Below are 25,178 nucleotides of genomic sequence, written 5' to 3'. Positions count from 1 at the left end.
TTGTCAAGGAAGTGGCTTTTGAGCTGAGCCCTGATGAGCCGTAAGATTTGACCATGCACATCTGGGAACAAGCAGTTCATTAAAGCCAGTGGACTGATGTGAGTTTAGACACCCAACAGTGTGATCAGGAAGGGTGTGCTGGAAGATAGGCCATGAGGGGAAATCACAGTGGTCATGATAAAGAAGTGAGTGGGTCCAGAAGGGGGATGCTCAGGCTAAGTTTCCAAATTAGATGGTGGAAAGGAAGGTAGTGTCATGGACAGACATAAGAAAATGACAGTAGAGGCTGGCACAAAGGAGGAAACATGATGCGTTTTGAACATTTTATTTATTTGAGGTTCTATCAGCAGATTTTGGTGATGATGTCTAGCAGGTATTTGGCAGTATAGGAGTAGAGCTCAAGAGAGGTAAAACCTAGAAGCTTTAGTTGTAACAAATAGTTAAGTTCACAAAGGGAGAACAGAATAGAGTAAGAAAATGAATTATAGGATCTTGGAGAACACCTGCCTGTGTTGGGTAGGAAGCGAGCAGAGCAAACAGTGACCAGAGAAACAGACAAGTGCAGCTTTGCAGGGCTGTGGTGGGTCGGGGCACAGCAGTGTGCCGGGTGCCCCGGAACCAGGTGGTCAAGGTGAACAAGACAGAGCCCCCTAGGTTGTATAACTGGCGAGCCCTGGGGTGCCTCAGACATTCATTTTCAAGGTTGCAGGGGTAGGGTGAATTTCAAATGCACAGAATAAAAAGTAAATGAGTAGAACAGAACAAGTTACAAATATTTTTAAAGAAATTTGGCCAGTAAGGGAGAGGATGGTGAAGGAAGAGGATAGATGCCAGCTAAGGAGAAGCCACTGGGTGAGTGGGGCTGGGGGTCCCTCCCACACTGTCACTGAAGCAAGGCCTTGGGGCAGTCAGGAGGATGGGGCTGAGGCTGCTCTTGTCGGGGGCTCAGCCTTGGAGAGGAGGCGGTATGTCACTCTGCAGAAAGCAGAGGAAGGAGAGCAGATGGGTGGCACTGTGGAGAGATGGGATGGAGTGGAGGGCAGGAAAGGTCATCCACATTGGAGGCAGGGACCATCTGAGAAGCTAAAAGGGACACAGAAATGGGGAAGGGGTGACTCGCACCTCATGGGTGTAACATAACAAGTTATTTGGAGGTAAACAGAAGAATTGCTAAGTGTCCCTGAGTTCAGATCTGTTGCTGACGCCCTGTTTCTCTGTGTCTTAGTTCTGTGGGCCCCCACCCCCTGCAGGCTGCACTCTTTCCCTTCCCGGAGCCTGGGCGGTCTGTGCGGCACTCCTGGTTGCTGAGTCAAGACCACCAGGCCCAAAACATAAGCTGTTGTTCCCTCAATTAAGCCCTCTCCATGTGTGTGTTTCTTCCTAAACAGACCTCTTTGTATGTCACAGGCCTTCCTGAGCTGCCTTCTGGAATATTAACCATGCACTGTCCCACATAAAACCTTCTTTGCTAGTCACTTCCTGTCTTTTAGCAACTTTGAAAGATACCTTCTTTGCTGATTCTTGCAGTGATTTTGGCTACTTCCGTCCAGAAAATGACTCCAAGTGTGTGGAACAGCCAGAGCTGAAGGGCCACGACCTGGAGTTTTGTCTGTATGGGAGAGAAGAGCACCTGACGACAAACGGGTGAGATGACTGGGTGTCCACCGGGCACAGTGAAAGCTGCTTCTCTCCACACAGATCTGAGCCCCGGTGGAGAGCACGCTAGAAAAATACTGCCTAGTAGAGCCCTTTGTGATGGTGGAAATGTTCTGAAATCTATGTCTGTTACGGTAGCCACTAACCCTGTGTGGCTACTGACACTAGTGTGACTGAGGAACAGAGATAATTTTGATTGATTTAAATGTAAATAACCCCCATAGTAGACAGTGCTGCTCTAGAGGAGCCTCACTGCCTGCCCCCCATAAACACTCCTCTCTCCCTCTTTTGTCCCACAAGTTGACATGCTTTCCCCAGGTCACAGTTCTTTGGCACAGTTTCTTAAGGCAGAAAGGCAGTATGTCCCTGCAGCAAGGCAAGGGATGTGTGGTCTGTCCAAGGGCTGAAACTATACAGAATATCCCCAAAACATCCCTGTGGATCTCCCCCAAGGCCTGGAAGATAGTGTAAGGACCAGAAGCCTTTCTGTAGCTTGTCAAATCTTACTTTCAGGAAGTAAGCAAGAGTCCAGGAGTACATCCTTGTATTCTGTTAACAAATTTTCTCTGCCGCTCAGATACCGTAAAATTCCAGGAGACAGATGCCAGGGTGGAGTGAGTCCAGCTCGGGAAGTAAAAGACTTGAAAAAGAAATGCACGAGCAACTTTCTGAGTCCAGAAAAGCAGGTATGTTAAAGTAGGTCTGGTTTAGGTACCAGTGGGGTTTCATGTTCTGCCGGGAGTAGTCAAGATGCAGCATCAAGAACCTTATTACTGAATACAAGTGGCCAGACTGCCTCTGTCAGGCTTCCCTTCGCGCAGAAACTGTTAGGATGAAGGATGGATCACATAACCTGATGATAAGCTCATCTACTGAAAACTTTTTTGTTGTGGAAAAAAATGGTATTCAGTGAAGTTTTTCCAAGTCTTAGAAGCATAGGGTTGAGGAAATTTCTGAGACCCGGAGTCATGTAGGAAAGACTCAAGAAGTGTGGCTGTAAAGCCCTGGAGTCTTTCTCACACATGTGGAAGAGCAGCAGACCATCGGTAGGGCAGATCTCTGCCTAGTTATGCCAAGTGTGTTCAGAATGAAAACCTCAACTATGGTAATAATGGGCTGGTTTTGATTTAGAGGCAAGTTTTGGGGCTGATGACACATCTGTAGCAGTGAGCTATCTGGCTGGGATATGGTAAAGAGGAGACCTCTTGATAGAGAAGCACTGGGCCAGCAGTGTGACTTGGGGCAGTAAACTGTGGGCCCCAGTTTCCTAATCTGGGAATTGAGAGGTGGACAATCTGCAGTCCCCTCCTATTTAACCTTCCAAGGGGTAAGGGCCTGAAGAGGGGTGGGATTAAGAAGGCAGTGGGAGAAGAATGTGTGGGTGTGTGTATTTGTCAGGGGGGCAAGTTCCTCCTCATCTGCATCCCCGCCCTGCACTCCTGGTGGCTGTCCTCAGAGTGTTTGTGTGTGTGATTGCACAGGACTCCCGCCCACAGGGACACAACTTGTCCCAGAATCCAGCTCCGCCTCCTCTTGGATTCATTGAAAACACACACTCCCTATCTCCCACCCAGAAGCAGGTAGGTCACACTCAAACAATGATATGAAAAAGCTTATATATAAGAATATACCAAAAATTAAGTAAAAAATAAATCTTGGTGTCATAGGATGGCCTCCCTGACATAGCATTGGCACAGCCTCTTCCCAGGTAATGGCCCTGTTCTAGATTCATTCAGCCCACTTATTATCATAGTCTCCCTTTCCTGCTCCACCTTTTAAAGCTCCAGGACTTATGAACAGTGGTAGTGGGGAACAGTCACAGTTACCATTTGATCTAGGCAGTTGCCAAGGCTTTCAGTGTAACTTTGACATTGGAGCCCCTGAGTCTGCACCGTTCTGACAGCTTCAAGGCAGCTGAGGTCCTCTGCCAGCTGTGACACTCTCCTGGTAGCACCGAGATGGGGGGGTTGGAAAAGTATCATCACTAAGTTCCTAGAGAATGCAGATCACACATTCAACAGAGAAGTGAGGGAAATGAGTAGCCTCTTTTTTGAACTCAGTCCTGGAATATGCACGCCCAAAATTATTTGTGTTTGTGTTTTAATTTATCAAGAATTCCAAGTCGAATTCTGTTCCAATTATCCTGGCAACTGTGGGATTGATGCTGGTCACAGTCGTAGCAGGAGTGCTCATTGTGAAGAAATACGTCTGTGGGGGAAGGTAAGGAACACGGAAGTTAATCAAACCAGAAAGTCAGCCAAGGGCAGGTGGTTTGGCAAAAGTTGGAGTGATGTTCCTGAAGCATCAGGCCGAAGTCTTCTCTTATGTTTTCCATATGCCAACTATGGGCAGTGCTTCCATTATGTGTGACTCATTCTGTGAGTGTATAAAACTCAGAAAATCCAAGGCCTATTAAAAAACGTATCCTTCCTCACCGCGTGAGGGTTAACGGCGGCTTCTACACACAGGTTCCTGGTGCATCGATACTCTGTGCTCCAGCAGCATGCAGAGGCCAATGGTGTGGATGGTGTGGATGCTTTGGACACAGCCTCCCACACTAATAAAAGTGGTTATCATGATGACTCAGATGAGGTGAGACTATTTCTTCTTGAAGGGTGGTCCAGAAATTTTAAAAAGAGTGATTCTATTCTTACTCATGATTAAGATTTGATTGAAGCAAAGGATGGTATAAGCTAGCAGCAGCAACTTAATGACTGTAAGACTTGGCCGGTCTGGAAACTAAGTAATGGCTTCCAAAAATAAGGACTTTTTGGTCTGTAAATAATATGGGGTATGTCTTTCTTTTCAGGACCTCCTGGAATAGCTCCTCAAACAAGCTGGGACCGAGCATGGATGATGGAACTGCAGTACCTCTTACACTCCCTGTGGCTCCGACTTGGGGAAATAAATTTCCCATTGCGAGGGACCCAGCTCTGTTTCTGCTGCTTCCATCAAAGCCAAAAGGACCTACACTAAAGAAATGGGTGGGGGGGACCTAAACACTCTTATAATTGGCTCTGAGAAGAGAGGGAAATTTTTTAATTCTTTAACTTTTCAAGTTCTGTCTTTTTGCAAGGTACGGGCCCTTTTGGTTTTGGTTTTGTATTTTAAGGGAAATGAAATGGAATTGAAGGGAACTTTTCACTAACCCCACTCTTGCATGTTTTGCATGGCGCCTGCCCAGGTCACCTGCCAGCTTCAGCATCAGCTTGATGCTGTCCGTGAGCTCTGCTGCCGACTCGGAGCAGCTGCAGAGATGAGCACGGAGGCCGTGATGACTGGCACCGCCTGGGCAGCCTTTCGCCATCTGGGGACAGCCCTGCTCCAGCACCACTGCACACCAGCGCCTCACACAGATCCCTGCTTTTTGTTGTGTTTTGTTTTGTTTTTTTTCAGGGACATAGACCACAATGATTTCTCTTTTTCCTTGTTTAATTAGGCAATACCCTTCTTAATTGCCCTTTGGCAACTAACTTAACCATGTGCTTCCAAAACACTAAATCAGGAAAACTTAAAGGGCAATATTTTTAACTTGGGGCAGGAAGAAGGGAGCAGCAGAGAATTGACTAGATTTAACACCTATTAAAGGAGAAATTCTTACTTCTGCCGAGATCTTTCAAGCCATGCTTTGTGTGTGTGCCAGTGGACTTGCTCAAGGACAGGGTTCAGGCTTGCCCGGGCGGAGTGCCCAGGCCGATGGAGCAGCCGGTGGCGGGCACGGTGCAGCCCCTGAGGACTGCACGTCACAGTCTTCCACGTCCCCCTCTGCCTATTGCGCCGGCTCCGCGGTGAATCGTTAGAATGGCTGCTTACTTGCTTCCTCCTAGGTTGCTGTTGTACATGGAGCCTTGGCGAGATAGGTTTTCCGATTTATAGGCTCTTTTTTTAAAAATTGGCGTTTTACCAGGCTCTCCTCCTCACCCCTTCTCCCCAGCTTTGCCAAGTAGTTTGTTGGCATGAAACTTTTGGCTGAACCAACTGAAAATACACTTCTAGTGTAGATGATGTTTTGTGTGATACATCAAGTTCATATTTTGAATGTTAAAAAGTTTTCCATTTGACATTTTAAAAATGAAATAAATTAGAGAATGTAGCGAGGTGGATTTTTGGGTGGCCATATAGTAATGGAAAGCTGCAATAATTCGTTTTAATACAGCTCGACTATTTGATATACAGGAACATAGCAGTACATTTTCAATCTTAGCATACCTGCTGTGGTGGTCACAGTTTCTGCCAGAAATTATGATTGGGACATTCTTTGGTAACTGCCATTTTGCTGCTAGTTCATTTTATGGCTAGAAAGTCAGTAAAAAGTAAATGTGCCAAATTAACTTTTGTCAGAATGTGTGAGCAGATGGCTCAGTTCTCTCCTCACCAGAATGGATTAACAGCAGCAGGGAAAGAGGGGGAGGGAGTGGATGAAGAATTTTAGAGACTTTGAAACTGCAGTAAAATTAAGTGAGTCAGGGAGTTTCAGTTGGAAAATAAGATTAGGGCAGTTTTTGTGAAGAGCGTTTATATTTGTTAGAACCAGAGAGCACTAGTCTTTTAGGAAAAGCTCATTCATTTTGCAAGGTTTTTAAATTAAAAATAGTTCCAAAGCTATACCAGCTCACAAATGATAACGTATCAGCCTTTGTCCTGGGCAGAAAAAACCTGCTCACATGCCACGCCTTTTCTCCCCACATACACCCATGGGGTGGACGTGCCATCCGTGGTGATTCTCTTGCTGGCTCTAAGATGTAGGAAAGCTAGTATTCTTCTCTAACCATGTAAGATTAGGGCTCTTTGCCTATAATGATACCTGGGATTTCTGTGGAACTTGGCAGTTTTCACAGTACTTTTTCACTTGCATTATGTCACTTGAACCTCACAAATTTTCCCAAGATTAAAAAAAAAAAAGAAAAGGTAGGGGTTGCGATCCCCATTAGAGGTGGAACTAAGGTACAAAACGGAGCCAGTTGTCAGGGTCCTTGCGTGGCTCGAGCAGTGTCGGTGGCTGTCCTCGGATGTCACACGCATTTTGGCGCGCGCCACTGCCGGCCACCTGGGGCAGGGCTGCTGGCTTGTACAGGACCTGCTGTTCTGTCGGACAGGGATCATGGTGTTTCTTTTAGAGCACGACTGAGCGCTTTTCTGCCACCTTGGTAAACAAATTTTATTCTCCTATTTTTCATAGCTGAAAACAAAAGTAATGGTAGTTTTGAATTTGTGTTTAGAAACCGCCCCTCACCTCGTTGAAGGTCACTGTTCAAGAGTGCAGGGCTGGAATCCGCACTGAGGAGTCACCCATCCCCGTTCTCCGTGCTTTCCCATCCCTAGCCAGCTAGCTAGCTCAGTTGGTTTAAGGACTGCTAACAGGTCCAGTCTATTAGCTTTCTGCATCAGCCTGCTCACTCACAAGTGTGTGCCCTCTGCCAGAGAGTAAAACAGCCTAAATCCATGATAGCGTCTAAGAAAAAAAGATTTCTGGTTTGTCCTACTGATGTTAGGTTAGGAGCTTTATCTTTGGAAATGAAGTAAAGCGTAGTATCGTACAAAGTCTCAGGTGTGATGAAAGCAGAAGAGATTATTTCAGCAATAAAATTTAGCATCGTAAGCTAGATTGGACATATCAGACCGTCCAAAGTGATCTGAGCTCTGAAATCCAGGTGGAGATGCCTTGGACTTAAAGGGGCTTTTGGTTTTTAGTGAGACCAGAGACCAGGGGCACGTACACCCAGACTGTTCATCGAATGGGAACACAGCTCAGAGGAGCAGAAGTGTTTGGAGGGTTGTGGTGGTTCTAGGCTGGGCTCAGGAGACTCGGTAGGTTAGCTGTAACTGAAGCTTAGAATTTGCCAGCTGCCTCTGAATAGGCTTTCTAGTGTGTCTCTCTCTCACTCTTAGGTTCGCCTCTGGGCCTCTGCATGCCCAAGCTTGCCTTTCATCCCTGACAGATAAGTAATGTGCTGGCCACCACTGGCTCTCCCATGGCCTTCATCATGGTGCCAGGATAGAGAGAGGAGTTCAGGGCCACCCACTTCTGCCCCAGGTGGCAGGACTAGCCCGGCTTCAGTCATTTCTTTATTTTCCAGGCATATGACCCAGATAGAGAGATTGTCTCTTTCCTTTGAAGAGAGCTCTAAAGAGCCCTGCCCCCATATGCAAGGGCCTAGGGCTCACCCTGCTTCTTGTTGGTACCTCCCCCTTGCCCCGTGTGAAGCCTGGATACTTGGAACTGCTAAAATAGGAAGAGATTCAGCTTTTCAACTTTGCCATTACCTTCCCTGAACCAGGAAAATAAACATGGACTTACCCGTCCTTTGAACAAAAACCAAAGTTTAAGATTTGCCACGTGGTAGGGTAATAGGGAGGGCCAGACTCTCAGCACCTGCACTCAGCAGGTGCCTGACTTCCTGTCCCGTCTGCTGTGAATTGCCCAGCTCAGGCAGCCCTGGGAGCAGAGTCCTAGCAGACCCCAGGCCTCGCCTGATGGAGGATAAGTGAAATGGCAGGAACATTTTGAGATTTCTTGGTTACTTTGCATTATAACAATAAGAATTAGAACATTAATGTGAAATTGGCTTCAACAACTTGCTGTACACATCTTTTCCACACCAGTACATTCTTAAGCATCCTTGTTTATAAAGAATAACATAAACTAATCTGTACCTTTCTATATATATGTGTGTACATATATACATGTATAAACTGTATAGTGTACATGTTAATGATTTATTGAAATGTCCCAAATCTTTAATGCAGTTCTCATCCTCTGCATGCCCACAGTTTGTGATCGGGTGACTTGAATGTTCCCTGATGATTCTGCCCACCTCCTGTGTTTGGTTGTCTAGGGAGGAGGGTTTTGATGGTATCCTCCTTATCTTCGTGCACAGAAATGCTCAGGGTCCCCATGTGCCTGCTGTCCAACCCTCTCTTGTCTCTTGTTCCCTATCTGAGCATGTGGTCCCTCCCTGTTCTATAACTTCTCTACCCTCTCCCCAAGCTGTGGGACAGCTGCCTTCCTACTAAAGTGTAAAGCAGTATTAAGATCATTACTGCATGTGCGCTAAAAACCCAAGTTTTCTGTCCCCTTGGGACAGAAAATTGCATGTGAGGTGGGATAATCAGGTTTCAATGAGCCATGTCAGTTACACCACAAAGCCAGATCCCAGAATAAAATTCCACAAAATGGAAATAAAACTCAAATTTCTTTAGCATTCTGTAAATAAATCTGGACGTGTTTAACTTTGTACTGGTAATTTTCTGTATATTTGCAATATTTGGGTTAGAAATAAAACAGACCGGACTTTGTTACCTGATCTACCAAAATGACTAGGCTACAGTTTGTTAACATGAAAGCTTTTCCAGTTTTCTAGCCTCAAAAATCAAACTCCAGCAACCAGAGAATAAGTCAAATTAAAGAGGCAGGACTATGTGTTCATAATACAAAAGGTATTAGATACTTTATGGGGAAAACTACTCACTTTTTTCTTACTTAGGCTCACAAACGTCTACCTCCCATGGATATTTGTAAAACCAGCTTTCTTGTTACTCCTTGAAAGTCTAGGTGACCCATCCCACATACCTTCTTGGTTTCGATTGCTGCAGTCTTCCTTCTGGACAAAGCAACATATCATTACTCTCTTCAATTATACGTTCTTGTAGCAGGTTTGACAAATGACAACACTGAGAAGTTTAACTTAAGTATCTTTCCACTTGCCCCTCTTACGTTTCTCTTGCTGCTCTTACTCATAGTCCTTCCTGATTTGTTTCATTTAAGGATGTTTGAAGAGTTGCAACTTTCCTCTCTTCCAAAGTATTTGTCGTAGGAGAGGTTCCTGCCACCCCGGCCCCGAGGCTTTAGCTAAGCCTGACGACTGCTTCTCAGCTGGCCATCCTGGAAGGTATTTCCATTGAATGCTGCTGTCATGGCCTGAAGATGACAAGGCAAAGACCTCATTCTTGAGGAGCCCATGGTCTGGTGGGAGGGTCCTCCCCCAGGAGATAATCTAAGATGGTTTTCGGGAATTCTATCTAGCATAGTGTTCTAAGACTTTCCGCAACAGAATCAGTAGGTTGCCTTTTAAAATGCAGATCCCACCAGACCTATTAAATTAGCCTTTCCAATGGACAAGACCTTAGGAATCTGCAATTTTTTATTTGATTCTTTCATACCTTCATTGTAACGAAGAGCTAAGATCGAGAGCCTGGGCCAATTTCATCAAAGCATAGGTTAAATGGGGTATAAGAGGGGGCCTTCAGAGTTCCCTGGCGTGGGGACTGTTTGGACACCTAAGGGCCTTGGCTGGGTCAGACAAGAGAAATAGGTCAGAGAGGTCTTTACACAAGTGCTGACATGACACAGTGCAGCCTCTTACCAACCCATCCTAGCTCCTGAACAGCTTCCTGGGCCTGAGGTGTGTCTACTGCTTATCCTGGTCCTCAGCCCCTGTACAGGTTGCAAAGATGAGTTCTGGGTCTCTGTCCCACACAGGCTCTCGGGATCCTATTGACTGTCCCCAGGTCGAGGGCTAAAGAGGAAAAATGAGCAAGGAGCTCATTCATTCAACCCCACTCATTTGTTTCCATAAAAAAATAAAGGCGTGATGGGGATGGAAGGGGGTATGCGGGAACTCTACTTTCCACTCAGCTTTGCTGTGAACGTAAAACAGCTCTTAAAAAGTCGTGTGTGTGTGTGTGTGTGTGTGTGTATTCACAGAGGGGATGCCAGCTTCTGGAGATGAGAAAGTGACAGTATGATGGGAAACCAGATCATTTGGATGGAGTGTACAGAACACACAGAATGATGGCAGTTTGGTGAGCCTAGAAATCATACAGGATCTTTAGTGTGTAACTAACACCTACTGTGCTCTGGCCACTTTCATATACTTCTGATGTTTTATCCTCAGCACAGTCGTAGGTAGCATCATCATCCCTTGTTTCATAGACCAGGGACCTGAGGTTCAGATTACTCTGATTTCCCCACGGTCACCTAGCAAATGTGTGAGTAGTAGAGCCCAGAGTCACACTCAAGCCCTCTGACCTTATGCCCCTGGCTCTCCTCCCTCCACCACCTTCCACTTCATCTGTACTTCTCTCCTAGGCAAGAGAGCTCTGAAAGGGGCAAGTGCTAGCTCGACCTAAAAATAACTTACATCTATCGAGCGCTTAGTCGGCTACACTCTGCTAGGCACTTTGCACAGATTACCTCTTTGAATCCTCACAACAACCCTATGGCTGTTGTCATCTCCATTTTACAGATGAGGAAACAGACCTGAGAGAGACTGTGATGTGTTACAAGTCACACAGCCAGTTGGTGATGGAGTCAAAAGTGAACCAGGGTTCCAGCTCCCTCCGCTGCCACTGAGGGAGTGGAGAGGATGGGGCCACCCCCACAGGGTCCAGATGACAAGGCTTTACAACTCAGTGAGTGTGGGAGCGGAGAGGGAGAGACCGGTTAAAGGTGTGCCGGTGAATCAACTAATCCTGGGGCCCCTTCCTTTGGACCTGGACACCCTTGGATGAGCTCGAGGTCAGGAGCCGAGATATCACCCAATCCTCCCAACAGAAGCTAGAGGGATGGTCTGGGCGGGGAGGGGTTGTTTGAAGCCCAAGTGTCCCCTCCCTCCCTGGGGCTGTGTGAGAGGTGTTGTCTCTTTCCCAAGATAACAGGGCCACCCTGCCCTCCTGCTGTGGCTATTCTGGGCCGAAGTCTGATCCCGCCTCTTCCCCTAGCCCCTGCTTCAGCCCTGCTGGGAGTAGCTCAGTGGGAAAAAGCCAGCCCAGTTACATAACCCTGTGGCTGGGACCCCAGGGAGGCCAGACCAGAGAGCAGGTGCTCACCCCCTCCCTCACCACCAACAGTGAAAATCTTCCTCTGGAGCCCAGCCTCGGGGTGGCCCAGCATGGAGGCAGCCACAGCTCCGGAGGTGGCCCCGGGATCTACACTGAAGGTGAAGGAAGCCAGCCCAGCTGACGCTGACCTACCCCAGGCCTCACCTCAGCGGGGGGCCGGCAGCCCCACTCCCCAGCTCCTGCCCCCCATAGAAGGTGACCCATGGGGATGGGGAGAGGGGAGGTCGACCTGTGGGAGTTGGGAGGATATCCTACCGCCTGACTGCACCTCTGCAGTTCTGCAGAGCTAAACAGCTTCATGGGATTGGTACTCGGGGTAGAGGAGCATCCTTTGGAGCCCCCACCCCCTTCTTCGGTGGATTCTTGCTTGCTGTTCAAGTGTCTCTGCTGGGTTTTTGCTTTTTACCTGAGAAGTCAGTGAATGGAGTTGTGGTACTTTACAGTGACTAACAGTGATAGGTTTATATTATTACCTTTTAAAAATGTCTTGTCACAGGGACTAGGAGGACCTGATATACTAAGGCCAGTCAGAAAGGGAATGAGGGATGAGAAGAAGGAAATGAAAAGCTTCTAGCCACTGAGAGGCTAAGTGGTGAACAGTATGTGACACTCTGTGTCACCCTCGGCAGTGCCATGGGTCCGGGACCAACCCCAAAACCCCCACTCCAGGAAATACCAGCCTCTCCAAGTCTGAGCTCCATGGAAGCAGAGCCCCTTGGGGAGAAGCATTTGGCTTCTCCTCTGTGGTCCCTGTGAGCCTCTGAGTAAAGAGACATTTTCAAGCTTGGAGGTGGTGGGTGTCCCTTCCAGCCCCAGGTTTCCCTGCCAGCAGCCTTGCCACCCATCCCAAAAACTGCCCCTGGCTGGGGCCTCCATAGCTAACAACTCTGGGACATTCACCTGGGGTGTCTCCCACTGCACCTGGCCCAGCCAACGGAGGTGGAAGGCAGGAGCCCAGCTTTTCCCTTCTCCCAACTGGTAATTGGCGCTGCATGAAACATTTAAAACAGTTCCCTGCACAAAGTCCCTTTGACTTCTGGTCCCTTGACCTCTTCAATGCAGAAGTTGCAAAGACCACAAACAAGGCACCAAGGAATCCCAGGGTCAGGAGACACAGAAGGAGAAGACAAGATCTAGATTCAATTCCCAGTGCTGCTCCAGCAGCTCCGTGACCTTGGCCAAGCCCAGTTTCAATTTCCTCTCTGTAAAATGGTGACTAACAATATCTACCTGGTAGGGTACTTGAAAGGATTGTTGAGATAATCCAAAGTGCCTTGGAAGAGGCCAAACCAAGATGTGAATAGATAATAAAATATTTCCAAGTCAGGGGTGAAGACTGAGTTCTACCTGCAAATAGAGTTCTGCAGGGTATGCTGGTTGCCTCTTACCATCCTGATGGAAGATGTTAAGTTTTCAGAAGCTGTCTGAATGTCAAGGGCAGAGAGCTGGCTGAGTTTGCCCCACTGAACAGTAAGTAAAGGGAGCAGAAGTTATTGGGAACATATTAGGCTGGGATGATCTTGAGGCAGAAAAGCAGTTTCTTTCCCTAACGGTCCAGGGAATAAAACATAAGTCACAGGCAGAGAGAGAATGAAAACCGGGGTGACTCCCTGACTGCTGGTCTCCACGAAACCCTGGGGGAGGGCACTCACCTCTCCCACACTCCTCCCTCTGGTCACAGGGTGAGTGCTGTGGACAGTCGGCTCCTGACAGCCCCTGGCGGGGCCCACAAGTGCAGCCTGAAGAGCCCTGTTCTCGTGCATGGTGGCTCTGCACTGCAGGCTCAGGGGCACCAGCATTTAGAGGCTCAACCCAGCGGCATCCCAGAGGTCGCTGGCAGTGAGGACCCCTTGTGACACTCTGCATAGTGTATTCGCACCTGTTATCCAGTTGGAAAAAGAAGACATGGATTCGAACCCTAGCTCTATCCTGTGACTATAGGCAAGGCAATTCACCCCTCTGGGCTTCCATTTTTTCATCTGTAAATTGAGGGGTTGAACTAAATCAGGGTTCTTAACCTTTTAATAGATTCAGACCCCTAGGAAAATCTGATGAAATCTGTGGACTCTTGCCCCAAGGAAAATACTCAACAAAATTCAGGGAGTTCACAGAATCACTGAAGCCCATTCAGAGGTCTTCAGGGTGCCATGGCACAGGCCCCCAAGCCAGCGCCCCCAAGCGAGCACCAAGGACTTTTCCTTCCTTGTAACTCTTCCTCTTCCTTAGAGGGAGCTCTATGGGACCTAGAGAGGCCCTGCAGTGAGCAGGTAAGCAGATGTGAAATAGAGCAAGCATCAGAAGCAGAAATTAATTTGCAGTGTCAAAATAAACTGCAACTGGCCAACACTATCTGAGCTGTTAGTCAAGAAAGCCCATTCCACGGCTAAATAAGCAGAAGTAGGTGGCCAGCACTGGGAAACCATCCTCTGTCACCCTCAGCACTACTCAGAGGCACAGTGTCCCAGAGGCAATGCTGGGCAGGGGCCAGAGGAGAGCTTCTGCCATAGTGAGAGGCTGGGGGACAGGCTGCCCCCTGACACCGAGAAGACGAGACCCCGAGACCCAGAGGGAGAGCCCGTCTCTACTGATTCAGCACAATTGCTCCGCCTGACCACGTGTCCTCTTTCAGTCTGGACTATTCTGTCTCCTAAGCTTGCAATGCTGAGTCCCATGCCTGGAAATAACCTTCCTCCCTCCCTCCTTCCCTTCCTATCTTCCTTCTTCCTTCTACAAATAGTTATTTTGTGCCTATTATGTGCCAAGCACTGATACAAAAATGAACAAAATAGGCACAAACAACTTCCCTCTTGGAGATTACATTCTAGTGTAAAAAGATAATAAATAAATAAGCAAATAAAATATATAAAATACCAGATAGTGATAATGCTGAAAAGCAAAGCAGAGAAAGAAAGTGTTAGGGGGTGGCAAGCATGTTCGTTGATTTAAACAGGATATTCAGTGAAGGTCTTGTTAATAAGGTGATTTGAGCAGCAACTTAGAGGAGATGAGAGAGCAATGCATGCAGGTATTTGGGGGGAAGGTTTTCCATGTACTGACAATAGTAAGTGCAAAGGCCCTGAGGCAGGAGTGTGCCTTATGGATTGGGGCCACTGTGACTAGCAGAATGAGGGAGAGAATAGCAGGTTTGGTGTCAAAGAGGTAGCAGAGCCATTGTGAACACTGGTTCAACTCTGAGACCAATGGGTAGCCAGTACAGAGTCTTAGGTGAGAACTGACATGATTAGGTATAGGTTTTAAGACTTTTCTGACTGTTTAGTTAAAAATAGGCTATAGGCAGGCCTTAGACACTAGCAAGACTGTCACCTCAGAATAAGGATGCAGGAGAAAGTATGGAAGTTTTAGAAGAGGAGGGTGTGCAACAGTCCCCCAGGAAAACAGGAAATTGAATGAACTAGAATGGCCAAGGTCAATTTGGAAGTAGCGGCCATCAATTTAAAGTCAGCATAGTTTTGTGTTTTTCCCCAGTTATGTTTGGCTGTGAGGATGCAGGCTCTGAGTGGGTGGAAAGTATTTAGCTGGGGTTGGGTACTGCTAGGTGGATGCAATGAAATAGAAAAGGATTAAAGGATTTGAGTGGGTATGCAAGGGAGTGAGTATAATGACGACCATGGAATCTAAGTTGGGTGGGGAAAAAAGTGTTAAGATGAGAGAGGGTGATAGAGAGTGAACGAGTGGGAGGATAATGGATCAGAAGTCTCAGTGCGCTGAAGGGTCGCTGCTGGAGGAGCACTAGAAGGGGCAAGCTGGAGGGATAGAGACCATCTGTCAGGGCAAGCTAGCTGGTGAAACAAACAGGCCTCAGAGTCTAAGGCTCAAATACAACAAATGTTTATTTCCTACTAGCAACACCGAAAGCAAGTGTTCCTACTCAGTGGCTAGTTCTCTGCACTAACCGAGGGCTCCGGGTCTCCTCCATCTCGTGGCTCCGCCATGCGTTCGGGCCCCATGACCATCTGCATACAGCTAGCAGAGGGGAAACCGAGAACTCACTTATTAAAACCCGTGGCTCAGAAGTCTCTCACTGGCAAGAACTAGTCTCATCGTCACAGAGCAAGGGGGACAGCCCCTCCTCAGAGAGGACTATACTACAGAAGAGGCTATGGGTAGACATTTCTGTGGGCAGTTAGACATCTCTGTCATGGAGGTGGTGCTGAGAGAGTGGGATGCTTGAAACTCAGATTCTAGAGGGGCTGCAGTTATTGGTGTAGAGAATGACTAGAGGAACCATGGGCTGAGGCAGGGGAGGACAAAAGTCACTAGAGGACTGGGGGGCAAGGATGTGAGAGGCCCTGCAGGGACAGGAAGGATGGGTGTTGAGATCGCCAGGAATCATGACTGGAGCAGTGCTGGGTGAGTGACACAGAGCTAGGGCCAAAGTCAGCAGCATGAGGGGGAGACTGCCACAAGGGGAGGGGAGATGGGGTCTTCTCCTCAGAGACCTGTTGCTTAGTTCTGTCCTTTTATTTTTTGTTTTTTGACCTTAGTTTCATGGTCTTCAAGGAGGTGACACTCTTGTCTTTCAAAAGGTGCTTTTGAAGTCACCACACTTCTGTCCATCACACTCCTCCAGACAGGTTTCTGATAAGGTCAAGGCCACACCCTATGTGTCCACTGATGTTTCTAAGTGAAGAAATGCTGGTACTTTTTGGATCCCTGGAAATTCCTTGTTGTTTTTCTTGAAAGCTATAGCTCACTTTGCCTTTGCCCTCTTTTAGTAACCACTCACCCACACAGGCCTGTGCACGTGTGTGCGTGCACACACACGTACTTGCATTTTTACACACTCTCACATACATGCACGCACACACACACTCTTTGAAGGTGTCTGTCTTGTTCACTCTCCCGGCCATAATTAATAACATCAATCTGAACTACCCAGTTCTTGGGGAATCTCTGGAGGAAAGTCTTCAGCCATGTGAAACCAAGTTATGAGGGGATATGAACAATTATTTCCCATGAGCGGAGAATAAGGAAATGGGTATAAAGTTCAGCAGAATGAAATCAGGGTAGAATTAGGAGGGATTTTCTAATCAAGAGGAGCTGAGGTCTCTGAGCTTTAAGTAGTCTCCTTCTCCACTAATTTTTAAGAAAGAATTAGACAGGTCTCTGTCTGAGAGAAATTCAGTGCTGAGAGCAGGACAGCTCAGAAGCCAATGGCTCTCAAAAGACTTTCTGAAATGCCTTTTCCCTAAGACTCTGTGAAGGAGAAGACCAAGCGGCAGCTGCCGCAGACTTGGTCTTAGAAAACCGAGGTTCTGCTTTAGGGCTCCAGTCTGGTTCACATCCCTCCTGGCATCTGAGGAGGAGAAAGACCTTGGGCGCCAGGGAAAGCCATGCTTCTCCAAGGTCAGTACAATTAACGCCTCACTTGACAGCGGATGTGTGGAAAGAGATGCCCCACGTGAGCCCTCCTATTATCATTCTTAGCAAAGGGTCAGATGGCTCTTGTTTGCTGGGCAGACCGAAGGCCTGGCTTGAGCTGGGCGAGAGCTTGCTGCCACCCAGGCACCTGGAGCTGTCACACACTCTTCTGCCACCTCCTGCACTTTGTCAGCGGCTTTGGCCTCAAGCTCATCCCACTGGGGGCTGGGAGACTGCTGAGAGCGGAATCCTCGCCTACTGATCCTCAGAGTTGGAGCATTCTAGTAATTAAGTTTGTCCCCTATCGATTCATCTTCTTGTCCAGGAACCCCACTTATATGCAAAGAACTGGCCCAGGAGCCCTCCAGGGAGGAAGAGACCACCATCCTAGCTGTCAGCTTTCTCCTCTGTCTCTCTGTCCCTGCTGGGATCCCCTCTGGATCTCAGGGCCAGCCTAATTCCCCCATGTTAGCTTACGTTCCAAATAAACTTATTTCTTCAGTTTTTCTCCTTAGTTCAGGTGAAACAATGCTAACCTTTTCCAAGGTGTTTTTCTGAGAAGCATTAAGTGGGAACACACATCAGCATGCACCTACCTGTAGAAGCCCACTTCCTACCTGAGGTCTAACCAGAGCAGCACTCATTTGGCACATCCTCCAGGCGGGACAGCCTGGCTTCCTTTCCTCACCTCAACCTTTTCAATCCTTGAGTGTGTCCCCCTGCCTTCCCTTCTTTGCCTCTTCCCTCCAGGGGTAAGATCACTGCCAGAGCCCTGACTCCAGTGCCCAGTTCCCAGATGGACACTGGAGGGCAGGTAAGTGGACAGATACACCGTCAAGCTCAGAGAATGGTCCTGCAGACACACTTTCGAGATGGAGAGGCAGGAATCCTGGTGCCAGCACAGCTTCACAACTGGCCAGGAGATCTGCAACAAATCTGTCTCTCTCTCCCAGCCCTTTCCTTTCAGTCTTCTTGTTCTGGGTGCTCAGCAAGGTCCTTCATAACTCAGATGTTCTGGAGGCAGAGCAGGGGACAGCAGGGCTGGCTTCTCTCCAGGCCTCTCTCCGGCAAGCTTGAAGGGTCATTTCCCCACCCAGCAGCGGGGGAACCAAGCCCAAGATGAGGTTTCAACCCTCCTTTTCAATTGCCACCCTCTTTTTTCAGAAAACCCTTAAGTCACATCCGCCTGTTCTCAACACCTTGGTCACTTGCCAAGATGGCCACAGGAGAGGAACACATCACACAACACTTCTTCTGTTCTTCATGCCCCGCCTCCTCCCAAACCGTCAAAGTCGGACAGAGGGACGCCAGGCAGGGTCGTTCAGCCGCCTGGGCTCCGTGCTGAGTCTTTGCTGAGCCACTCAGGCAGGACGGCACTCAGGGCATAGCGGGGCCCCGGGTCACTCAGTGCCTGTCTTGGTCAGGGCAGGGGTGAGGCGCAGTCTAAGACAGCACAACCCAGGTTAAAACATAAGCCACATAGGAAAAAGGAAACTAGGTAAATATAATGGATAGCATGCGCTGAATATTTGTGCTTATATTCATTTTACAAAGGCCAGCTGATGTGAAGATGGTAATGGAGGCAAACTACGGGTGTGATCTAAATAATGGTTTACAAATTGAGATGTAGGAAGAACTTCTTAGAATCTTCATTTATTCTATTTTAAATTTCATCTTTTAAAATTCTGCATTATGTAATATACATTTTAAACAGTTTAATTTGTAAGTAAACATACGTATATTGGGGTGAATGTTCAGAAATGTACTTACAGGGAAATATATATTATCAAAAAGTCTGGAATCTGCTATCAAGCCATTGTGCTGTTTGTCATGGTTGTGGACTGGGGTGGAGTTCTTCCAACTGCTGGGAATGAATTGTGGAGAGGCGCCAGGGAGTCGGTGGGATCGAAGTTCTGTCACACTCCACGTAAGACAGCAGCAGCAGGGGACTGTCTTTGCCTGAGACAGGAGGAGACAGGACCCCCAGAGGGCCAGAAAGTGGAGTAGGTCTCAGCCAGGCCTCCAAGGGACCCCAGGCGGGATGTTTGCATGTCCTCAGCCGAGACCGCCCGAGGTATCCCAAGAGGAAATTACATCTGGTCATTTTCCAAACGTTACACTCAGCACTTTCCTGAGCATCTCCTATCTTCATCCTGGGAGCCAATAAAACATAATCTAATCTCTCCTCTCACTGGAACACGCCTGGAAGATCAAGGGGAAGTGAGAAGTGGACCTAATCTTTCCCAGATTCTAATCGTACAAAGTGATCCTCCACAAACTGGAAGACACTATGCAGGCCCCTGAACAGGGCGGCTCCACAGAGGAAGGGACCCAGATGCCAGCTCCCTCTGCAGTGACACCAGTTCTGTCCTTGTGGGTCCAGGGTGTTGCCTCTACCTGCAGAATGTAAAGCTTTCTCCTCGGGGTCTGGCACCAAACTGGGGAGTGGGGCTGACACTTGGAGGTCAGGATTAACATTGAAAATGGCCTTGATTAAAGGAGTGTTGTTGAGGACAAATGTAGAAAAGGGGTGGAAAGACAAAACACACAGACTGGACTGGCCTGTGCACAAACAGGAAAAAGAAATCGCAGTCAGTGAAAAGTCAGTGGATGAGAGTTACAAAGTAGGAGAAGCAGGCGTCAGGCTTGCACTTCAGTGTTCTTTCTGCCACCACTTTAACACTCTCTAGAGGAGCCTTCAGCCAGTTGCTCATCCCTAAATCCCAGCGAGACAGTGGGAGCAATCTTCCCGTCCCCTGAGAGAGGGCTTAGTTTGCTGTTGCCGGGGTCACCGGCCCAGGGAGCATGGCTGGATGCAGCACCCACTTCCTCTGAGCGCTTCTCTTCCCCCTACAGGAGGCTCACCATCCCCTGCTCTCTCTTTCCATCACTCAGAGCACCCCAAGATCTGGCTCCCCAGGGCCCTGAGGCAGACCTACATCCGGAAGGCTGGAGACACTGTGAACCTACTAATCCCATTCCAGGTGATGATGCCACACTCCATGCTGAGTCCACGGGTGGGACCAGGCCAGGGTTTTGATTTGGAAATAGAAACCAAGAGTCCTGCTAGCAGTAGGACAGTCATCCTGGCCTTGAATGGAAAGGGCATGTCACCAGAAGTTTGAGGCCAAACGGCCCTTCCATCAGCTCTCCCGGGGGGGGGGGGGGTTGGGTTGGGTCAGGTCTGGTCATGGGTCAGGTCATGCCCCATGTGATGACATGAGGCTAACCCGCGACCTTCGGTCAGCAGAGGTCTGGGAGCTCTCAGTTTCGAGGGCTCTCGGGAGTTTGGGCAGCTATTGTTAGTCCCAGCTTCCCTGGGTGTCCATGACCCAGACTCTCAGAGAGTGGGAGACTCAAAGCCATCCCCCTTTCCCATGGTCCTGAGGCTGTTCCTGAGAGATGGGAGTCCCCTGGGACAGTCCACCAACCTCTCACTCAAGGAATTTGCAGCTGCGAATCAAGTCACCATGTGGACCTGATGGATCTGACCCCTCCCGCAACCGAGAGGGGCAAGAGGCCTCTGGGGGCCATTCACAGCCTTCTTTCCATTTCTCAGGGTAAACCCAAACCTCGAGCCATCTGGACACATGATGGCTGCGCCTTGGACACCAGTCGTGTGAGTGTGCGGAATGGGGACCATGACTCCATCCTCTTCATCCGAGAGGCCCAGCGTGCTGACTCGGGTCGCTACCAGCTCAGTGTGCAGCTGGGCAGGCTGGAGGCCACTGCCACCATTGACATCCTGGTGATCGGTACAGTCAGGGGAATGGGATGAGATGGTTCTCAGGGGCTCCCTCTCCAGCCTGAAGAGGAGCCAGCACATAGAGCTGGGAAAATGGGGCTGTGGGATGCAGTGGTGGGTGAAGGGTGGGGTGGCTGAGCAGAAGAGGAGGGACCCTCCTGGAGTGATGTCCTCAAGTCTGCTGTCATTCTTGGCCCTTTCAGAGAGGCCGGGCCCTCCTCAGAGTATCAAGCTGGTGGACGTCTGGGGCTCCAGAGCTGCCCTGGAGTGGACACCACCCCAAGACACGGGCAACGCGGCACTCCTAGGATACACGGTGCAGAAGGCTGACACCAAATCTGGGGTGAGGCCCAGCTGGGAGGAAGGGGAGGACGGACAGCACATTCTGTAATGGGGTTCTGGTATCTGCACTGGGTGGGCTGAGGTGGAGTGAATTCACAAAACTAGGGTGTCATTCAAGGCATCTTCTCGGGACCCCACAGCTGTGGTTCACGGTGCAGGAGCGCTGTCACCGCACTAGCTGCACAGTCTCCAACCTCATCGTCGGCAACTCCTATGCTTTTCGAGTCTTTGCTGAGAACCAGTGTGGGCTCAGTGAGACAGCCCCTATCACTGCCGACCTGGCCCACATCCAGAAAGCAGGTAAGACACTGTGACTCGGAGCCAGGAAGAGTTAAGGGTGCAGAGTTGAAGAGGGGTGGGGTGCTCAGGCACTACGGCAAGGCCCTTCTTGGTCCCCTCAGCTACTGTTTACAAGACCAAGAGGTTTGCTCAGCGAGATTTCTCTGAAGCCCCGAAGTTCACCCAGCCTCTGGCAGACTGCACTACAGTCATTGGCTACAACACCCAGCTCTTCTGCTGCGTCCGTGCCTCCCCCAAGGTGAGCGGGGAGGTCTGTGGGTGGCTGTGCTGTGCTGCTTTCTGCTCCTGCTCTAACCTTCGCTGTGTCCAAGGAGATTCTAACCAAAACATTTGTTCCTGTCCCCATCATCTGCCTCTTCCACAGCAAGTTTCATCAGAACACTCAGGGCACTGGAGTCCAAGACAGGATGATGTGGAGAATATTTCCAGTTTTCCTTGAAGTGTTTGTGCCTTGTATATGGAGATGTCACTTTCTGACCTGCTGGCAATTGGGCATGAGCTTCAAAATTGTTTCTCTGGCAGGGGTGATGGAGTCCTGTTGGTTTCTCCTTACTCATCCCCCATGCCTCATCTGATCAGGGTGGCTGTGCACATGCTAGCTGCCTGGAGTTAAGCCTTTGGCCACAACCCAATTTACAATCTATTATTTTATTATGTTTACAATCTAGGCTCTGTACTCCACACATGGCATAAAACACCATGAACACCTTCACCAAGTACCTGTTGTGTATTAGTCTTGGGCCAGACCACAGGGAGCTAACATCTCAGAAAGGGTATTAATAAGCCCACTCTATAATCTACTTTCTAACCAGAGGGGACAGGAGTGACTCCTGAGCCAAGAGTGGGGATAGACTATCAGTGATTCAACAATGTATATATGAAAAAGAGGAGGTTCTGACACCCAGTGCTTCTGTTCCATGAAGGGTCTGCTTGAGCAGGATGGAACAGAAGAAACACCCTTTTTCTAGTCAGGAATACTTGATGAACAAGGCAAGGTCTCTTTTCAACCAAGAGAAGGAGCTTGGGAGGCTGCTAAGATACCAGCAGGGAAACCCCTTCGCAAACGTCAGGGACAGGGAGCTTTCCAGAAGGCTGTTATCTCTCCCAGATCCCTGTACCATCTGTTCTTAAATCACCCTACTCCTACTGTTCCCCTGGCCAGTGTGTCCCCAAGCCTTGAAGGCAAAGAGTCCCAGAGACTGAGCACAGAAAGAACAATTGGTTCTTACCACCCCTTGCTGCCCCCTCACCTTATCTTCCAGCCGAAGATCATCTGGCTGAAGAACAAGATGGATATTCAAGGCAACCCCAAGTACAGAGCCCTCACCCACCTGGGAATCTGCTCCCTAGAAATCCGCAAGCCTGGTCCCTTTGACGGGGGCATCTACACGTGCAAGGCAGTTAATCCCCTGGGGGAGGCGTCCGTGGACTGTCGGGTAGATGTGAAAGGTAAGGGCAGAATTCACACTTTAGGGTGCATCACCTCCTCCCTCCATAGATGGAGAAGTGGAGAGCAGAGACACAAGCCTATAGGGAGGAGGGCTCGGCTCGCTTCCCCCTTCAGGCCTTCTCATCACTGTCATCATCAGGATGTATTTGAGGAGCTGTTTTTATTATCCACTATCTCATTTTTCACCATCATAATTCTGTAATATAGGAAGAATTGCTTTCTGTTCTTCAAAGGAGAAACCTGAAGCACAGAGAGGTGATCAGTCAGTTTACTGGAGATTTCCAGTGTTGGTTAATTGAGGAGCTGGTACTACGATGAAAATAGGCCAAGTCTGCTGGACCTCACCCGGATCGTTTTTCTTTAAACTATACAATCTTCTGACTCAGTCCAGGAAGGCTATAGCTCTTTTTTGGGCTTTAAAGCAAACTAGAGGACTTCCTGTCTCTGATTTGTTAAGAGGGACTATTGCATATCCTCTCTACCTCTTTTAAAGTATTCATTCATTTATCCATTCTTGTCACCTTGCTAGGATCTCCATCATTGCATTTAGCATATTATTTTATAGGTATCTATTTAGTGATCTGTTTTCCCATAAACTGTGAGAATTTCAAGGGCAGAGACCGTCTTTTTCGCCTTTGTCCCCCAGTGTAGAGCCCAATTTCGGACACACAGTGGGCATTCTCTAAGTATGTGTAGTATGAATCAGGAATGAATGGCCATTACAAGTCCTATTCTTCCCTATGCACAGACTAATTAGCACCATGGACTCCTGAAAAACCTGGAAGTATATCCCTTCTCAATGCTCCAAAAGAAGGTTTCCCAGAGATTTCTGAGATGTTAACAGTGAAAAATGTCTAAATTCTTGCAGCTCCTAACTGAGGCACCATAAGAGGACATGGGCAATTCTGAGGAAGGTAAGGAAAGAGGGACAAGGGGTATGAATGGAGTATTTCATGTTTAGGGCTAGTGTTGTTGAATCTGGGACAGATAATCTATTCCTGAGCCTTTCAATCATACACTCACTGGTGACCACTTTTCTTTCCATCACTTTTGTTGGTAAGCTAATACTAGCATCCCTGTGGAGGGAATTTACCAAAAATGAGGTCTAATTTTGTCACATTCTCTGTCTATCTGTACTCCTCAAATTGATGGTCGGAATTAAATCTAATGGCCCTCTGAAAAGTGGTAGTATCTACCTAACTGTAAGGGGGTTTGTGGGAGGCAGGTGGGTAGGTGCTATAAGAAAAGGTGTCAAGGGAACAATCAGGAGTGGAGGATGGCTGACAGTCACCCCTATTGCATGGTGACAGCATGGAAAAGGAGGGAGGAAGATGCTCCTGTCAATTAAGTGTTTCTACTTCAGTATCTTAAGCATGGTGAAAAACAGATTAGTTTGATTGCTTTTACTTTGAAGTTTCTGGATTCCTTTCCTTTCCAAGAGAAGAAAACCACCGCTATCATTATATGTCAGTAATAATCGAACATGTGGGTATGTGGTCTGAAGCAGCACATTATTGGCAAAGGGCCTTTCAGATCATCATTTAGCATTTGATAACTCCTTCAGATTCTAAATCATTCACAGTAGAAATGTTGTGTACAAACTGGTGAGTGATGTGAAAAGGAAGCTCATGATAGAATTGGAGAGAACTGGTTCCAATGTCTCCTCTGACTTGCAGCTTCCGGTTGATAAAAACCAAGAATGAATTCCATCCCAGAAAACATTTACTTAAGCCTCTCACTGATACAGAGCAAATGAAAACCCTAAGGGATGCATTAAAAGTACAGGCTTCTCAGGAGAGCTCTCCCTGCCAGTTGGCTTGCAAAGCCAGTTCTCTCGCCATCTCTCCATTCCCTCTCTGTGTTAAGGTTAATGTTAATGTCATGTTGTTTTGGTGTTAGCTTTGTTAGTGTTAGTTGCCCTTTTATGTCTCTCCCAGCCAGTGCCAGCCACTAAGCCAGGTAAATTCAGAGCACAGGACCAAGGGACCGTGAAAGGGGGTTGGCTCTGCCTCCTGGATGTGCTCTGGCTGTTTGCTGTTATGGTCACAACATCCCCTCTCTTTTCTGTGCCTCCAGGAAGCCTGACTGTGGTGATACTGTGTTCTTAAGGAGCTCCAGCACAGTGTCTGGTTTGCACTAATCTAAATAAAGGTACGATTCCTCAGTGCATAAGTGTCCATCTGTTTGAGCCTTTCCATATGGAAAACCATTGAGAAAGCTGGAATTCTTTAGCCAGATCGTATGGAATCTGCAGACCCCCAGACTCCCCTTTCTCTTCCCATATCCACCTTCTCTTTCACAGAGGTTTCTAACACTGTCCTTTTCTCTGGACAGTCTATGACAACTCTATACAGTACCAGGTGCTCAAAGCGATGCTCAAGATGACTTGTTCTCTTCTTCTCTGTGCTTTCCAGTATAAGTTGTAAAACAGAATGCACATCTATCACACAGACACAGACAGCA

At 48.2% G+C, this 25,178-nt stretch overlaps 2 protein-coding genes across 12 annotated transcripts in view; both read left to right on the top strand.

Annotated features, from left to right (window-relative positions):
- SORT1 (sortilin 1) overlaps positions 1–8,891 on the top strand; it is a 60,312-nt gene extending 51,421 nt beyond the window's left edge. For 4 of the 6 annotated variants that reach the window (XM_032487251.1, XM_032487250.1, XM_032487255.1 and 1 more), the window contains 6 exons: positions 1,528–1,644; positions 2,234–2,342; positions 3,138–3,236; positions 3,770–3,876; positions 4,125–4,248; positions 4,466–8,891. In XM_032487251.1, the coding sequence (XP_032343142.1) occupies positions 1,528–1,644; positions 2,234–2,342; positions 3,138–3,236; positions 3,770–3,876; positions 4,125–4,248; positions 4,466–4,480 (571 nt within the window). In that variant the 3' untranslated portion in view covers positions 4,481–8,891. The remainder of the gene's footprint in view (positions 1–1,527; positions 1,645–2,233; positions 2,343–3,137; positions 3,237–3,769; positions 3,877–4,124; positions 4,249–4,465) is intronic. The other 2 variants (XM_032487253.1, XM_032487252.1) reach the window with 1 other exon arrangement.
- Positions 8,892–9,100: 209 nt separating this feature from the next.
- Positions 9,101–24,882, top strand: MYBPHL (myosin binding protein H like). 6 transcript variants are annotated; one of them, XM_032487260.1, is made up of 11 exons: positions 9,101–9,545; positions 10,902–11,067; positions 11,506–11,691; positions 19,735–19,862; positions 20,438–20,633; positions 20,827–20,966; positions 21,106–21,265; positions 21,367–21,503; positions 22,528–22,714; positions 23,584–23,629; positions 24,792–24,866. In XM_032487260.1, the coding sequence occupies exons 2-10, from the start codon at positions 11,022–11,024 to the stop codon at positions 23,592–23,594; spliced, it is 1,191 nt and encodes a 396-aa protein (XP_032343151.1). In that variant the 5' UTR covers positions 9,101–9,545; positions 10,902–11,021; the 3' UTR covers positions 23,595–23,629; positions 24,792–24,866. The 6 variants fall into 6 exon arrangements, 5 of the variants coding, with proteins under 5 accessions (XP_032343151.1, XP_032343150.1, XP_006180006.2 ...); XM_032487259.1 differs by having other exon boundaries at positions 9,101–10,458; XR_004322754.1 differs by having other exon boundaries at positions 9,101–11,067; positions 23,464–23,629; positions 24,792–24,882.
- Positions 24,883–25,178: the final 296 nt, after the last annotated feature.

The sequence above is a fragment of the Camelus ferus genome, chromosome 9 (assembly GCF_009834535.1).
Source record: "Camelus ferus isolate YT-003-E chromosome 9, BCGSAC_Cfer_1.0, whole genome shotgun sequence".
Lineage (NCBI taxonomy): Eukaryota > Metazoa > Chordata > Mammalia > Artiodactyla > Camelidae > Camelus > Camelus ferus.
This window is presented reverse-complemented; position numbering and strand designations above follow the sequence as displayed.

Coding starts and splice junctions, on each gene's coding strand:
- MYBPHL (XM_032487261.1), top strand. CDS start 11,022: ATGGGGCCACCCCCACAGGGTCCAGATGACAAGGCTTTACAACTCA. Junction 11,692..19,734: donor GCTCCTGCCCCCCATAGAAG/GTGACCCATGGG, acceptor TTCCCCCTACAG/GAGGCTCACCATCCCCTGCT. Junction 20,967..21,105: donor AGGCTGACACCAAATCTGGG/GTGAGGCCCAGC, acceptor GGGACCCCACAG/CTGTGGTTCACGGTGCAGGA.